Source organism: Hippocampus guttulatus, chromosome 14, assembly GCF_054856545.1.
Source record: "Hippocampus guttulatus isolate MCC_2025c chromosome 14, RoL_Hgut_1.0, whole genome shotgun sequence".
Classification (NCBI taxonomy): Eukaryota; Metazoa; Chordata; class Actinopteri; order Syngnathiformes; family Syngnathidae; genus Hippocampus; species Hippocampus guttulatus.
This window is the reverse complement of record NC_141274.1, coordinates 7390032-7404733: the sequence shown is the minus strand read 5'-3', so window position 1 is coordinate 7404733 and position 14702 is coordinate 7390032. Positions and strand designations below refer to the sequence as shown.

At 44.4% G+C, this 14702-nt stretch overlaps 1 protein-coding gene across 6 annotated transcripts in view; it reads right to left on the bottom strand.

Moving 5' to 3' along the window:
- The window catches only part of LOC147194769 (receptor-type tyrosine-protein phosphatase mu), a 136813-nt gene that overhangs the window by 74686 nt on the left and 47425 nt on the right, over positions 1-14702 (bottom strand). For all 6 annotated transcript variants that reach the window (XM_086128948.1, XM_086128950.1, XM_086128949.1 and 3 more), the window contains exons 4-7: positions 13567-13645; positions 10182-10297; positions 8812-8986; positions 2013-2306 (exon numbers count right to left, since the gene is read on the bottom strand). In XM_086128948.1, coding sequence (XP_085985074.1) covers positions 2013-2306; positions 8812-8986; positions 10182-10297; positions 13567-13645 — 664 coding nt within the window. The remainder of the gene's footprint in view (positions 1-2012; positions 2307-8811; positions 8987-10181; positions 10298-13566; positions 13646-14702) is intronic.

Below are 14702 nucleotides of genomic sequence, written 5' to 3'. Positions count from 1 at the left end.
TGCCAAAAGCATTATGACTAACTGTCACATCCGCTAGCCAAAGCCTGAGCTGCACAGTGTTTGTTTTCAGTTCTTACAAATACACATTTTGTTCGACTCCTACAGTTCTCTGTCTGGATGTTTCAAGTGATTGTTTGTTATTAAATTATATTAAATCCTGATAGGAAGTGACATACGTTTGGATTTGAAAAATAGATAGCATCAATGTTGTTTTGGCTAGTCCTGGAGCCTAAACATGCTAACATTTGAAAATGTTTTTTTAAAAACCATTTGTATGTCATTTGGCCAAGAATAGAATTGTAAACTACAAGGACAATTGTGGATTTACTGTGCATACATTTGGGAACATCTCAAGCACATTTATGAGAATTACTAAAGAATGATTAAAGCCAACGACTAGCCGAGTATGCACATGACATCTTTTTCAGGTCTGCCGTCAAGTAAGATGGTACACATTCTTGCTAGCTTCTTTCCAATCATGCTTGCTAAATAAAACTCATCACGGCAGCTGTTTGTCACCTCAACTCGGGAGCCACCGGAGAACTCAAGTAGCATTAATTTAGTGGCACTCCTTGGTGCCATCTCCTCATATTTATAAATTCAAACAGAAGAGCTTCTCAAGGTCTTTAAATGTTTTCCATTCACCCCCTTTAATTATTCATGTGCTATCTGCTGTAATTTTTCAGATTTTTTTTTAACCACCCCTGCCTCTCCCGCCATGCTTTTTGCTAAATTATGGATGTTGCGCTCCCCTCGCTCGCTCGGAAGCTCTCATTCAGTCGGCTCGCGTCGCTCATAACATCTCCCCAAACAGGCCAGCCGACATGCGATTTATTCGCCGTTTTTCAGTCCCACCCATAAAAGCTTTATCTCAGATTTCACGCGTCTCCTGAGTGGGGAGGCGGTGAGCGCTTGGCAAAGTGCTTGATTTTGATTTACGCTCTTGACGGGGCGGATTGTTTTTTTGTAAATGACAGTACATGAAGAATTACACCGAGTGTGGTGTTTGTGTCGTGAAAAATAAGGACTTGTTGGCATCCCGAGTTTTTTGACTGTTGAAGATTTCACGCCTACATTAGTTACTTATGTTAGTCCTTAACTAGCTAGCCATCTCAGCTTTTGAACTGATTATGTACAACTTCACATGAGAAGTGAATATAAAAGGTTTTGACTGAGTGAAGATGTACTCAATGTCAACCAGAATAGTGATTTTTGACATACAGCTACCCCCACAGAAAAGACTCTTTCCTTGTACTCAGCCTTGTGACCTTTTTTGTGGCAGTACACTACATCCACGCTGACTCCAAACACCTGCTCAGACTCCACATCTATCACGCCAGTGACTTTGCTCCCATCTGGCTGGGCCGCGCCACGTGGGAGTCGGCCTCATCTGCTTGTTTTGGGGTTTGGCGTCAAAGGCGATGTGGGAGGGAATCTGCTTTTTAATCAGGGATCGGACCTCGCTCGGAGGGAGCGGATGGAGTTTGTGGTCAGTCACATCAAACTGGTGACTTCAACAAAACATCAGTACGTCACACGTGTTTGACAAAATGAAGGCACAAACCGTGGTGTTAGCTTCTCAAATGACTTGCCACCATAGCCGCTAACAAGCTAGTCATGACAGCCTTTGAACTGCAAATGGACGACCAGGCCCAAGACATCAGTGTACACCACAATTTTTTTATTAGCTGCTAACTAACTAGCCACTTCGGAGATGTTAGCATACATCCCATTTTTTTTGACCGAGTAAAGACAGAAAACCATGAGTTTACTGCGCTAACTATTAAGTAGTTTGCCATTTCATGTAGGCTACAGCCTTGTGAGAAACAGCAGCATATTTCGCAAAGTTTTAACAGAGTGGAGACAAAAACGGACTAGTTAGATTCTTACATCGGCCTCTCATAGGTAGCAACTTTATGTACGACCTATAGCGAGACAACTCCGTACAAGTCTTTGCCAAACAATCAGACAAACGTTCTCACAAAGTGACAGTTACAGGAGTGTAAACTCACCGGCACATTTGGTCCGCGCCCTCAGGGGTGGTCCGGGTGCACCGGTGCCACCCTCCAGAGGCCTGGTGAGCAGAACGCTGATCTCGTATTCAGTGTCAGGGTCCAGGTGTCCGATTTTATGCGTGGTTTTATCAACAGGCTGCAGGTCGTACATGGTGCCCGACACAGTGCGGTATTCAACCTCCCGGTCAACGATGGGGCCGTCGCCGTTGATGGAATTGGCGTTGAGCTGGATCCACAGGTAAGTGGCACCCACGGCGGTCAGCTGTGGCGGCGCGATGGGCACCGGAGGCTCTGGAGGAGTAAAAGGGTTTTAGTTGGATATCTGATGACCATCTTCACTCTTGTCACCCTTTTGTACCAAAAGCATTTGTCACTGATTTGTCCTACAACTATTTTATACTTCACACCAGACACTGAAAACATTCCTCCTTTGGAGGTAGTATTGGCTCTGGAAGACAGAATTAACAGAGGATGGATAGGTTGAACAGCAGTGCAAATTTTAACCCAAGACTCTGGCTTCTTTCGCCCCAGCGCTTTGAAAGGAATTGTTGCTGACCAATTTTAAACCTTGACAGGTAGTATCAAAACCTGAACAGGGGTAGGAGAGTGGAAAACTAGAACAAAGGTGAAAAGTTTAACTCCTGACACTCCCTTCTTGGGCCTTGTTGCGTTGAAAGCTATTTCTGCTGTCCAATTTAATACTTAGCAGACACTGAAAAGTTTTCGCCCTTTGGAGGTAGGATCAGAATCTTAACGGGCTCGACACCGTCTGCCTGTTAGTGGATTCAGCAGTGCTGGGGCAATGGTGCACCTTATGCTCACTTCTCCTTCCTTTTTGTGTCAAAACAGTTGTTTTTTAAAAATATATATAGATTAAATGTTATACGCCACACCACATGCTGCCATTTAACGCCTTTGGAGCTCGTGTCAAAACCACAACAAAGGCGTGACGCGACCAACGTGTAAAGGTATGCCGCAAAGCCGGAACTGGAGTGTCAAGTTCAAATTAATTTCTCCCACCCTGTTGTGATGGAAGCAATTACCGCTGCCGGACAATTATTTCATCCATCACGGAAATATCCAACTCTGTCGGGCTTTGTGTGAAAGACGTGGTAGTAAACATATGACGACTTTGACAGTGACTTTTTACTCCATCGCATTCCAAATATTTGCCTAATCTGTTTTAAACCTTATGGCATCTCGGCCTTAATGAGCCTTCTCCACATGCCAGCACAGGTCCTTTCATCTATTTCTGACATTTTAATGTGCCAACATGATATCATATTCAATTTTCTATCCAACTATACGTAATGTCGAGACTTTTTTTTTATCACATTGAACGTTCTATACAAATGTTATGCACCTCTAATTGACCTTTCTTACCTCAAAGAATGTTCTACCGAATACAACTCTAATCTACCATATGTAGAACATATTTAACGGTCTATACAATTCTAGAATACCATATTTAATTAATATTGAATGTCCTATACAGGGGCGGCCCGGTAGTCCAGTGGTTAGCACGTCGGCTTCACAGTGCAGAGGTACCGGGTTCAATTCCAGCTCCGGCCTCCCTGTGTGGAGTTTGCATGTTCTCCCCGGGCCTGCGTGGGTTTTCTCCGGGTGCTCCGGTTTCCTCCCACATTCCAAAAACATGCATGTCAGGCTGATTGGACGCTCTAAATTGTCCCTAGGTGTGAGTGTGGGCGTGGATGGTTGTTCGTCTCTGTGTGCCCTGCGATTGGCTGGCAACTGATTCAGGGTGTCCCCCGCCTACTGCCCGAAGACGGCTGGGATAGGCTCCAGCACCCCCCGCGACCCTAGTGAGGATCAAGCGGTTCGGAAAATGGATGGATGGATGTCCTATACAGTTCTAATGTGCCGTGTGTACACTGTACATCATATACAGTGGTACCTCTACTTACGAACATCTCTTCATACGAAATTTTCAAGTCATGAAATGCCTCAACAGGAAAATATTGCCTCTAGTAACGAAAGAAATTTCAAGATATGAAAGGTATGAGCTGCTACTCGCAGCTCCGAGTTTCCTGAACGCAACATACTTGTAGCTGCTCTGCCATTGGCTATTACCTAGCATCTTCCTGGCATTCCATCCACCGTATGTGTCTATGCGTGTAAATAGATATGCGTCTATGCAGTGTCTTGAGGCGTTCTGATAGTTTTACGTAAATGTGAATCTCCCAGAAAAAGTGTTCACCAGTCAGGCGATCGCTCATTATGCTGATGTTTGCCTTGGACATTTTCGAAGGATTGTTAAAAGCCGACAAAAGCAAACGTCCTTGGATCAATTTTTTTACAAACCACTTCTGAGAGAGAACATGAACTGAAGAGGGCAAAAAACGATGAGGACGCAGTTAAAAGTTAAATGACAATTTTTATTCTTTGCTCTATTCTGTTTTTTACATTATGCAGAAACCTCATTTATTGATCAATAATCTAATTGTAACATGTATTTGTTACGTATTTTGATGCATTTTTATGCTTCATAAAATATTTATGTCTGAATTTTGGGGGCTTGGAACGGATTAAGGCATTTGCATGGAAAACGCGTCTTTACTTACTACTTTACTTACTTTTCGAGTCAAGAATTTTTTTTCCAGAACCAATTAATTCCGAAATAGAGGTACCACTGTATTTAATGTTCTGTACTGAACAATCAGTGCACCAAATTTACATTACATTTAATGTTTGACACAATTGAATGTCATATTTAAATCGCATTTAATGTTCTATAAAACTAATGAACTGCGTCTAACCGCGTCGTGAGAAATTGCATGCATTTTTTTTCCAGGTCTCAACTCTCATTTGCATACTTAAAAATCTTCCACATTCTCGAGTAGAATCCTCGAGGATGACCTCCCACGTAGTCATCACAGAGTTTGGTTGGTGGAGGTTGTCCCTCATAGGAAGCAGATGGTTCGCTCACACTGACCTCAAGTCACGGGTCCCTAAACTGCGTCTAATCCAAGCTGTCCAACATCACCTCGAGCCAACCAGCTTAGCCAGCAGACTGTCGGAGGTGTCCGAATCTGGCTTTGTTTTGGTGGGTTTTCGGGTCAGATGTCTTTACATGTCTGAGTCTTTTTAAACCACGCCACCCCATTCAACATCCCAGACAGAAATGGCGCAGGCCTTCTGCTCACATGCTTTCAAAAACAGTTTTGAAATCGTTGGGTGTCATCTCGATGATGCGCGATTGGCTCCTTTGGCGGGATTTGCCAAAACCTTTAACAGACTCGCAAAAGAAAACAAGGCTAGGCGAGACGGTCGAAAGTGTATCGCATGGTATAAATCGAACCCCAACGCGGTCAAACCGCAAACTCCGGCTGCCTTTCCCATATGTTTCCTGCCATCCTGACAGAGGTGCTGCAAGCTTTGTCCGCCGCTCCACAAAAGCGCAAGTAGCTTACGGTGATGAAAGCATGTAGGTGCACTAAGCCTGGCGTGTTGAAAATGACAGATTAACGGCGTGAAATACGCTCAGGCGCGAGCACACGTGAGGGGTATTAACAACTTGCTTTTTCGACCGCGCGTCGGCTTGGAGACGGCCGACGGTGGGCGTGCGACACGGCCGGCTAAACGCGGGGGTCGGCGAGCAGCTGTCGTCGCGATGTTTGACCACACGGCCGAGCGGAAAGGCAACAGCTGCGTCCTCCTCGAATGCGGCATCTGCGGACTAACAAATTCTTAGCCTACATACGTGTCGAATGTGCGAAAATAAACCATATTATGCGCAAGCTGGACGACGACTGCAGCACAAATTTTACATTTCTCAGTGACATTTTTTGTGGTTATGAATCATTTTAAAGCAACTTTTATTGACATAATATGAAAACATTTTTTAATGTCATCCTATTCCTGCATTTCACTGCCCCCCCCCCCCCCCAAAATTCACAAAAATAAATAAATAATAGGTGGAACTCACTGAATTCCAATAACAGTAGTAGTTGTAGTATGCAACAGTCAACGGGCAAAGCAGCTGTGTCACTGTCCTGTTGATTGATGGTAATAATAATAACAATAATAATAAATCCTGCTTTCATTTTTTTTTAACCGAGAGCTGCCTCCTCTCTTGTTAAAATGGGAAAGGTCCTCGTTACGCTCCTAACCGAGCTGGAAAAGACAATCGATGGCCTCTGAGAAGACGACTGACGAATCTGGCTTCGATTTCGATTACCTACCCCCCCGCCCCCGGTCCCTGTTCTCGGTGGCTGTTCTCATTAGCGCCGACACGGGCCAGAATGCTCAGCTGGACTTCCGTGAACCCGAGGAAAAGGAGCCCGGGTCTAGACGGGGAGAATAATTATCATCCCTTTCAGAATCACTACGGGAGAGCCTATCACCGGGATGGAAAAAAGGAGGAAGGTTCAAGCGGGCCGATCCATATGGCACGCGCACTTCCACATAAAACTGGAATGAAAATCAGGAGTGATTATCAAGGATAATCAAGCGGTCATTCTCCTCCTGTTGACCAAGGCGGCGGCGTATTGTAATGAGGCGGAATGAAAAATCCACACTCGCACTTAACTGTGGTCACTCCCATACACATTTAAGGGAGGATTTACAAGTCGTGGCTCCAAGGAGTGAGGAGAGGTGGTGTGTGTGTGTGTGGGGGGGGGGGGGGGGGGTGCATCAGGGGTAGAGCACTTTTAAGGCAGCGGATGTGGAGATAAGACAAGATGACACTCAGACGCGTGAAAAGGCCGCCTTTTTCCTCCCTCGCAGAGATTTTAAAGGGGAGGACGCATTACGACCAGATCAAGATAATGACATGAATATTTACGATTAAAGTGCTGTTTGGAGTGCAAAAGGTGGAGGGGGGGGGGGGGGGTTGTATTTGGGGAGTGAGCCCTCCCCTCGATTCCGCGACACAGTACAAAAGTATAAAATCCCCACAAAAGACATAAATCTTGTTGGATTTCTTTATGAAGGAGCACTTTTTATCCGAAAAACAAAATCCTGAGAAATGAATATTTATTTGGCTATTGAAATCAGCACAACTAAAACCCGTGTCAAATTTAACCCTTTCATGCACTCTGTAACCCGACAACATGATCAGCTGTCCACTGTCGTAGCCGCCGTCCCTGAAAGGCTTAACACCAAAACTGAAGAGGGGATCAATAAAATGATCACATTTGACAAACGTTTAAACTGGACCAAAATCTCACGAAAGGATCAAATTCACACAATGAATAAACCCATCCATGCATTTTGTACAAAATTCGACAAAACTCGCATCCGTACCCGATGCTTTTGTCATATCCAAATCCTCACATCGAACAACGGCTTGCACCAAATTCTGCTAAAACCTCACAAGAGGTGAACTTTTTTTTTTCTAATTCGATTCTTAACATGGGAAGAAGGCTGATCTGGGTTAGAAGACATTATCTCCCTTCGCCCACTCTCTGTTCTGTCCATTCTGGCATGATTGACAGAACTCGATCTGCAGCAGCAGGATTAAACCTATCAATCACATAAGGCTCGGAGACAAAAAAAAGGGGGGGGGGGGGGTGGGGTGGGTGAAGAGACAGGGCAGAAAGTGTGGGGGGGGGGGGGGGTGGCGGGAAATCAAGGCAGTAAATTCAATTGAGAGCACACGGAGAAGATTGAGGTGAAGAAATATAGGAGGCCATTACTGGACGACTATAGGGGCTGTAAGGAAAGTGAGGCCTTGCAGCGAGAGACGACTCCATAAATTCATATCAAATGACTGCAGGAGTCAAACATCAGTGAGGCTACTGTAAACCCGCCGGCTGCTTGCCTTTGTGATCCTTTAAAGCGCCATTGTGCTCAGTCAAGGACGGCCCCCATTTTACAGTGAAAAAGTCCTCCAGATAACAGATCACCATAAAAAAGAGAAGAAAAAAAAAGGGCGGGGGCGGTTAAAAGTGCCCTAAAGTGTGTTTGTGTAGCTTTTGCTTCTTGTTCATCTCCCTCCGACTTTGCATGAAGGTCAGTGCAAGGCTCAATTTAAAGAGCACCCAAGTCCCACAGCGTCAACCAATGTAAAGCATCAAATCGTTATATGAAATGACACTAAATTTGGAAAAGGAGAATGAGATTTGGATAACGATAACATCCTCCCGACAGCATTATTCAAAATCCTACTAAATCCTTTCGATAAAGTTTACTTTGATTTATTTGGCGAACAATTTAGTACGAGCAACATTCAATCGCTGTTGTGACCAATTCAGCCATTATTTTATTTGATTATGTTCAAATCTGGTGGCTGAGTGGTTAGCACGTCAAACTCACAGTGCAAAGGTCGTGGGTTTGATCCCGGCTCCGGAGTACGCATGTTCTCCCTGTGCCTGCGTGGGTTTTCTCTGGGTACTTCGGTTTCTTCCCACATTCCAAAAACATGCACGGCAGGCGAGGTGTGAATGGGAGCTTGGATGGTTGTTCATTGGTAACCGGTTCTGGGTGTCCCGCCGCCTACTGCCCGAAGACGGCTGGGATAGGCTCCAGCACCCCCCGCGAGCTAAAGCGGATCGGAAAATGGATGGATGGATATTTACAGTCACCCAAATAATTTCATGTTTTCAAGAAACTGTACTGGACATTTATGTGTGTGTGCAAAAATCCAACTCAGTTCTTACCAGGGGAGACAATCAATCACATTGTCCTCTGTGAAAGTTGTCAAATCGACCCTGAAGTGGCTGCTTGATAACAAAAACGGCAGTCTCTTGGGACATGGACATTTTTGCACACCAAATTTCAGGCTGCAGAACCCGAATCTGTCATTGGGGGCTGAAATGGACAGAATAACACTCACGCTTTATGGTCAGCTCCCCGTAGTTGGACACGCCGACCCCTTTGTCCGAGTGGACGATGCATCGGTAGCGGCCCGAGTCACCCTTGGTGGTGTTCTCCACGTCAAAGGTGCCGATGAACCGACGGTTGTTCCAAGGCTTCGTGGCCTTCATCGGGGCCTCCCGTCCGCCCATTCCCTGTTTGAACACACGAATACCATTGGTTTCACCTCACACGTGATTTTTTTTTTTTTTACTTTTGTTTGTTTGTCTCAGTCCCAATCGTGAGTGATACATAAATCACACTGCAAAGCACGGAGAGGCAGCACCTTCTCCCCAGCTGTCACCCCTTACAGCGGGCAGATGGGGTGGGGGTGGGGGGGAGCGTTTGTTCATTAGAAACGTTTCTTCATCGCTGTCATCCGGCTGGGATTTGGCCTAATGTTTGTTTTGCAGCTCACGGTGCTAATGACGACGCATTTGTGAAAATGATGGAGTACCTGGCACGGGACCTTTAAGCCCGCTGATCACACGACTGACGTCGCATGTTAGCGTCACAGGCCCGAAAAGGCTGTGGCTGCCAGATGCACTACCTTTGTCGCTCGGATCAAGGTCGTCCGCAGGCTGCTGTGTGCCGGAAAAAGAAGGCACTCTCCACAGAGCCGGCGTCTATGTGGGTTAAGAACATACGGCAGTGAGCTGACACCTGTAATCCCCTGTCTGCCAGCCAGCGGGCTACATCCAGGATGCAATGAAGCAATGTGTGAATGTCACAACTTGAACTTTCGACTTGTCACTCAGATTTGGAGATGAAAAGAAAATAAGGGATCTTGGAGGTTGTGTTTCAGTCGAAATTATAGGAACAGAGAAAGAGTTCAGACCAAAATGGAGGTAAGGTTAGAATGAATTTGGGTAATGTGAGATTGAATCAAGACCTCGACGGGAGCAATGTCAGGACCATGACAATGCGATACCAGGTAAAAAAAATAAAAAATAAAAAAAACGAGACCAAGGCAAGAGTAAAACAGAGCAAAGACGACGACAATGTCACACCAAGTAATGTGAGACCAAGTAAAGACCAACACAATATAAAAAATATATTAAAAACTGAAACTAGGCCATTTGAGGCTAAATCGAGACCAAGACCAGTTTATTCCGAGAAATAGACAAAGACCAAGAAAATGTGAGGCCGCATCAAAATGAAGACCAAGACGATGTGAGACAAAATCACAATGACCAGACTAAAATGTTGCACTGACTCAAGACCGAAGCAGAGGAAATGTAAGACCATTTCACGCTTGAGACTGAGTACAAACTAAGACCAAGGCTCTGTTATGATGCACAAGTGAGACGAAAGGATCACCTTGTGCAGGTAAATGAAGAAAAGCCTCACCTGAAGCCAGAGCCGGAAATTGTCTCGCTTGCGTCCGTTGACGGTGCAGTGAAAAGACGCCGTCTGTCCTGCGTTGACCTCCACCCCTTTTATTGTCAGAAAGTGTGGCGTGTTCACTGAGAAACAACAACAAAAAAGACATGATTTTTAATTTACTAGGATAACATCACGAGCTCAAAAGTAATCATTCCGTATTAATCCACTGAGTTTTTGCTTGCTGATACATCTCCAAGGAAGAAGCATATTTCCAATTTGCTTCACTTTGCCACATCCAATATGGTTGCCCCGTCGACATACTCATGAAGTGTGATTGTACATTTAATGTAAAGGATGTCTGTCATAGTACAGTGGTACCTCTATTTACGAAATTCATTTGTACCGGAAGACATTTCTTAACTCGAAAATTTTGTAAGTAGAGACGCGTTTTCCATGTAAATGCCCTAATCCGTTCCACGCCCCCAAAAAATTCTGACATAAATTTTTTCTAAAGCAAAAATATGCATCAAAATATCTAACAAATACATGTTACAATTAGATAATGTAAAAAAAACAAAGAATAGAGTAAAGAATAAAAATGATGGTCATTTAACTTTTAACTGCGTCCTGATCGTTTTTTGCCCTCTTTAGTTCATGTTTTCTCTCAAAAGTAGTTTTTGCCTGACGTTTTGTGAAACTGATCCAAGGACGTTTGCTTTTGTGGGCTCGGAACACCTCATGGCCCGAGGAGCGAATGACGAGGGCGCTGCATAGACACATATTTATCTTTTTATCTATCTACACACATAGACATACGATAGAGGTCCCTCTCAGCCAATGGGGTGCAAGGATGATGCTCGGTAAATAGCCAATGGTAGAGCAGCTCTAGGTTTGTTGCGTTCAGGAAACTCTGAGCTGCGAGCAGCAGACCACACTGTATTTTTACCTTTCATATCTTGAAATGTATTTCGTAACAAGAGGCAATATTTTCCTGCTAAGGCGTTTCGTAACTTGAAATTTTCGTATGAGGAGACGTTCGTAAGTAGAGGCGCCATTGTACTTGCGGTTGTCGCAAAAGGTGCCATTCAAGATGAGATCAGTCGTGCTCCGCGAGTGTATGGAGCAAAAGTAAGTGCTGTCGGGTGGTAGGACCCCAGCGCACGCTTATTTCGGAGAGGGGGGACGGACTGGGACGGAAGTGCTTTAAAAGGACGAGGACGGACAAGAACGGAGGACGATTACTATATGATAAGGATGGCGAGAAGATAACGGATGCGCACAGACGCCGGACCGGCAAAATAGGGTAAAGTGTCCATCACAGCGGGTGTCCCTGTGGCGAGTCTCGCTGGTAAACGAGAGTCGAACAGGCAAAGCAGACTTAAATGGATGCCCGACTTACACTTTTGTATGTGCTACCTCATGAAAGTCTGAGGCCCGACTCGCTTCGTGAGGAAGAAGGCGACCACCTAAATCTCCAGAACGAGACACAAGAGGCCGTTCTGCTGCTAATTGCATTGCCGCTTTACTTCCCCCGCACAGGGAGTTAATGATACCGAGTTTCCAAAAGCATTTTCATGTTGATCGTTAGCGATTACGGCTAGGGGTAGGTAGGTAAAACTAGGCTTCAAGGCTAATGACTAAGGTGATCATGAGGGTTACATGGATTTAATTTAGGTTTTGGTTTAAGGGGCAAGACATAGGAGCTTGTGTGCCGTGTTTGGGTAGAGCTAGTTTCAGGAATTAAAGTTCTGGGATTGTACTTGGTGTTTGGAATTAGTGTCACTGTGCTCCTAATCCAAAAAAAATAAAGTTCTGGAGCCCTGGGTGGGAGTTAGGGCGTGTTAGTATTCTAGTAAGTCAGCTGGCGTTGGTGTTCCGGTGGATATTTTTGAGCAAGAGGCTTGAGCAAATTAGTGCTGCTGTTTCACTGAATCCCAGCCCTGAATACAACAAAGCGTTCTTACAAAAAGCATTTTTCTTCATTCCAAACGGAGCTCATTATGATCAGCACATAGGATATTCCGCGGGATTTTTTTTTTTTTTTAATGTGGAACATTTTTGATGAGTGCAGGCAAAAAATAGGGCAATCTCACCAAGCGACCTTGATTTGAAACATAACCGAATCTCTTAAGACTGTGGGAGAAAAAAAATCTAATTCTATTGCTTTCATCGCTAAGAGTTCCACTTGTGCTTTTATATATACAGTATATATATATATACCTCATCCTTCAGCCGCATCTTCTGTCAATCGAACCCCCCCCCCCCAAAAAAGGTATTTTTCTTCATACATTTTAACCCTTTCAGGGACAGCGGTTACTACAGTGGACAGTTTACCATGTTACCGGGTTACAGGGTGCAAGAAAGGGTTAATGATGGGGGAGGGTCACGGCATAATCTTGGATATCCCTAATGGTGGGATAATTAAAAAATAAATGCCTTCGTGGTTTTGCCTTTCAGTCAGAGGGAGAGGTGATTGCCCCGAAGAGGAACATTGATTCCATCTTAAGCCACCACACACACACAGACAAATTTAAACATTCATCACGTTGCAAAACGAGTCATCGATTGCCTTGGATGCATTCAAATGCAACACATATAGTTGTACGAATCCATTGTATTGACACAACAGTTGTAGGAATTGGGCCACTTTCAAATGGTTAGCAGGTCATTAGCATTTAACAATCAGAGTGTGATACTTGCTGCTAGTGTCCAAAGGGCAGAGCAAAGTTCCAATCAATGGATGAACTCATGCAAGTTATTGATTTAGACTTTTAACATCCGCACATGCGTGTGCGCTGCTCAAACTTGGATGATTTCATGTGTTTTGAATGACGTTTGCAATGACTAAACATGATATGACGTTTGTTGACGTACCTCAGTGTGACATTTGCGTGGGACAGAGGGTGCGCTAACTCTAACCATGGGTTGAGTGGCTTAAAAATTTTCGGGAGACTTTTTATTTTAAGGTTCCCATCTGGACTAACAAGACTCAAAAAGTACACAGATCCTGACAAGGCCTCCTAGTCCCAGAAGCAGCGGCCCAAAATCTGCAGACGGAAAATCCCAAATATGATCGTACTTGCAGTATACATCCGGAAATACTGAGAGGAATTTGAATGCCTGAGAGATGAGCCGCTTTACTGAAGATCCTTCAGGGATGAAAGAATGAAGATGGGTATTTGTTTTTCGTTCGACTTTCTTTCCGCAATCTCTCGCTCCGACATCCCAGAGCGAACCGTATGCTGGTAAATCTTAAGGGAGCTACAAGGAGAACGTTTTCCTGCTGTCCTTTGTTTGAAGAGTGGGCCTTGAAGAAAACAACAGTGTATATTTGGAAGGGTGTCATGCAAGGGACAATGGCTTTTTGATGATGTTTTATGATGGAGAAGAAGAAAAGGGGCGGACTTACTGCACTGATGGCCTTGGACCAGGACGTCTTTGACGGCCAGCATGCCGTGCTGCCCAGAGGTTACGGCTTCGAACACGATCTGGGGAGCAGAGAGAAGACTCATACGGCAGGCAATAAAAATATACGTCGCTGTCTGAGTGCTTAGGAGAGGGAATGAATTGCATTCTTTTTGTAATATGTCCACGCTGATGTGCATTGTGACGTGCAAGACGATTGTTTCTCTTTCTTTCCTTAATAGCGCTGTTAGCTTTGTAATATAGTTTACGTTTGGGTTTGCTAGTCAAGCAAGGTCACCTTCCATCAGGTTAGGTAATTGGAGTTCCCTGACGTGTTTATATTACAAATACAATGACATTTTTTTTTTGTTTAAATAAAACAAGAAATACCGGAGGGATGTGTTTGTAGAGTTTTGGTGAGGGTTTAGGGCACTGATGTCAAAGTCAGGGCCCGGGGGCCAGATCCGGCCCGCCACATCATTTCATGTGGCCCGCGAAAGTAAATTATCTGTGTCAACTTCCATGATCCTTGCTTAAATCTGTTTTGAACTCTCAAATTGTCGCACGTAATAGCTAACAGTGACAGTTTGCAATAATGCTGTTACCCTGTTTACACGCACTAAGCAATAATTGAACAAATACTTCAGACTGACTTCAAAACTAGTGAGTCATCATTTTTTTGTGTACAAGTAATAATGCGATTTGATAATTAAATATTATTTCAGTTTCGCTGTCTTAACGGCCCTCCGAGGGAAGACGTAACTCCAAAGTGGCCCGCGACAAAAAATGAGTTTGACACCCCAATAAGAAATGGGAGTTGCAGTACATTTAAAGTTAAGTGGTTCGATTTTGGGCCTACGGACTTCAGGGTCTTTCGGGTCTCGTGGTGATGGTTTTGGTTTTATAGCTTGGTAGTTGGTAGAGTTAAAATTAGGGTTCAGGTAAAAAAATGTGGCTAGTGCTAGCATTAGCGTTAGGATTCGGTTTAGGATTTAGGTGACGGTGAGAGGAGTTCGGGTTAAGGTTACGCGTTTGTATTTAGGATTTAGGTTCCTGATTTAGGGTTTGGGTCTATGTATTGGGGGCTAATTGCTAGCTAGTGGTTTAGAGACTGACTGTCGAATTTGGTGGGAGACTTTA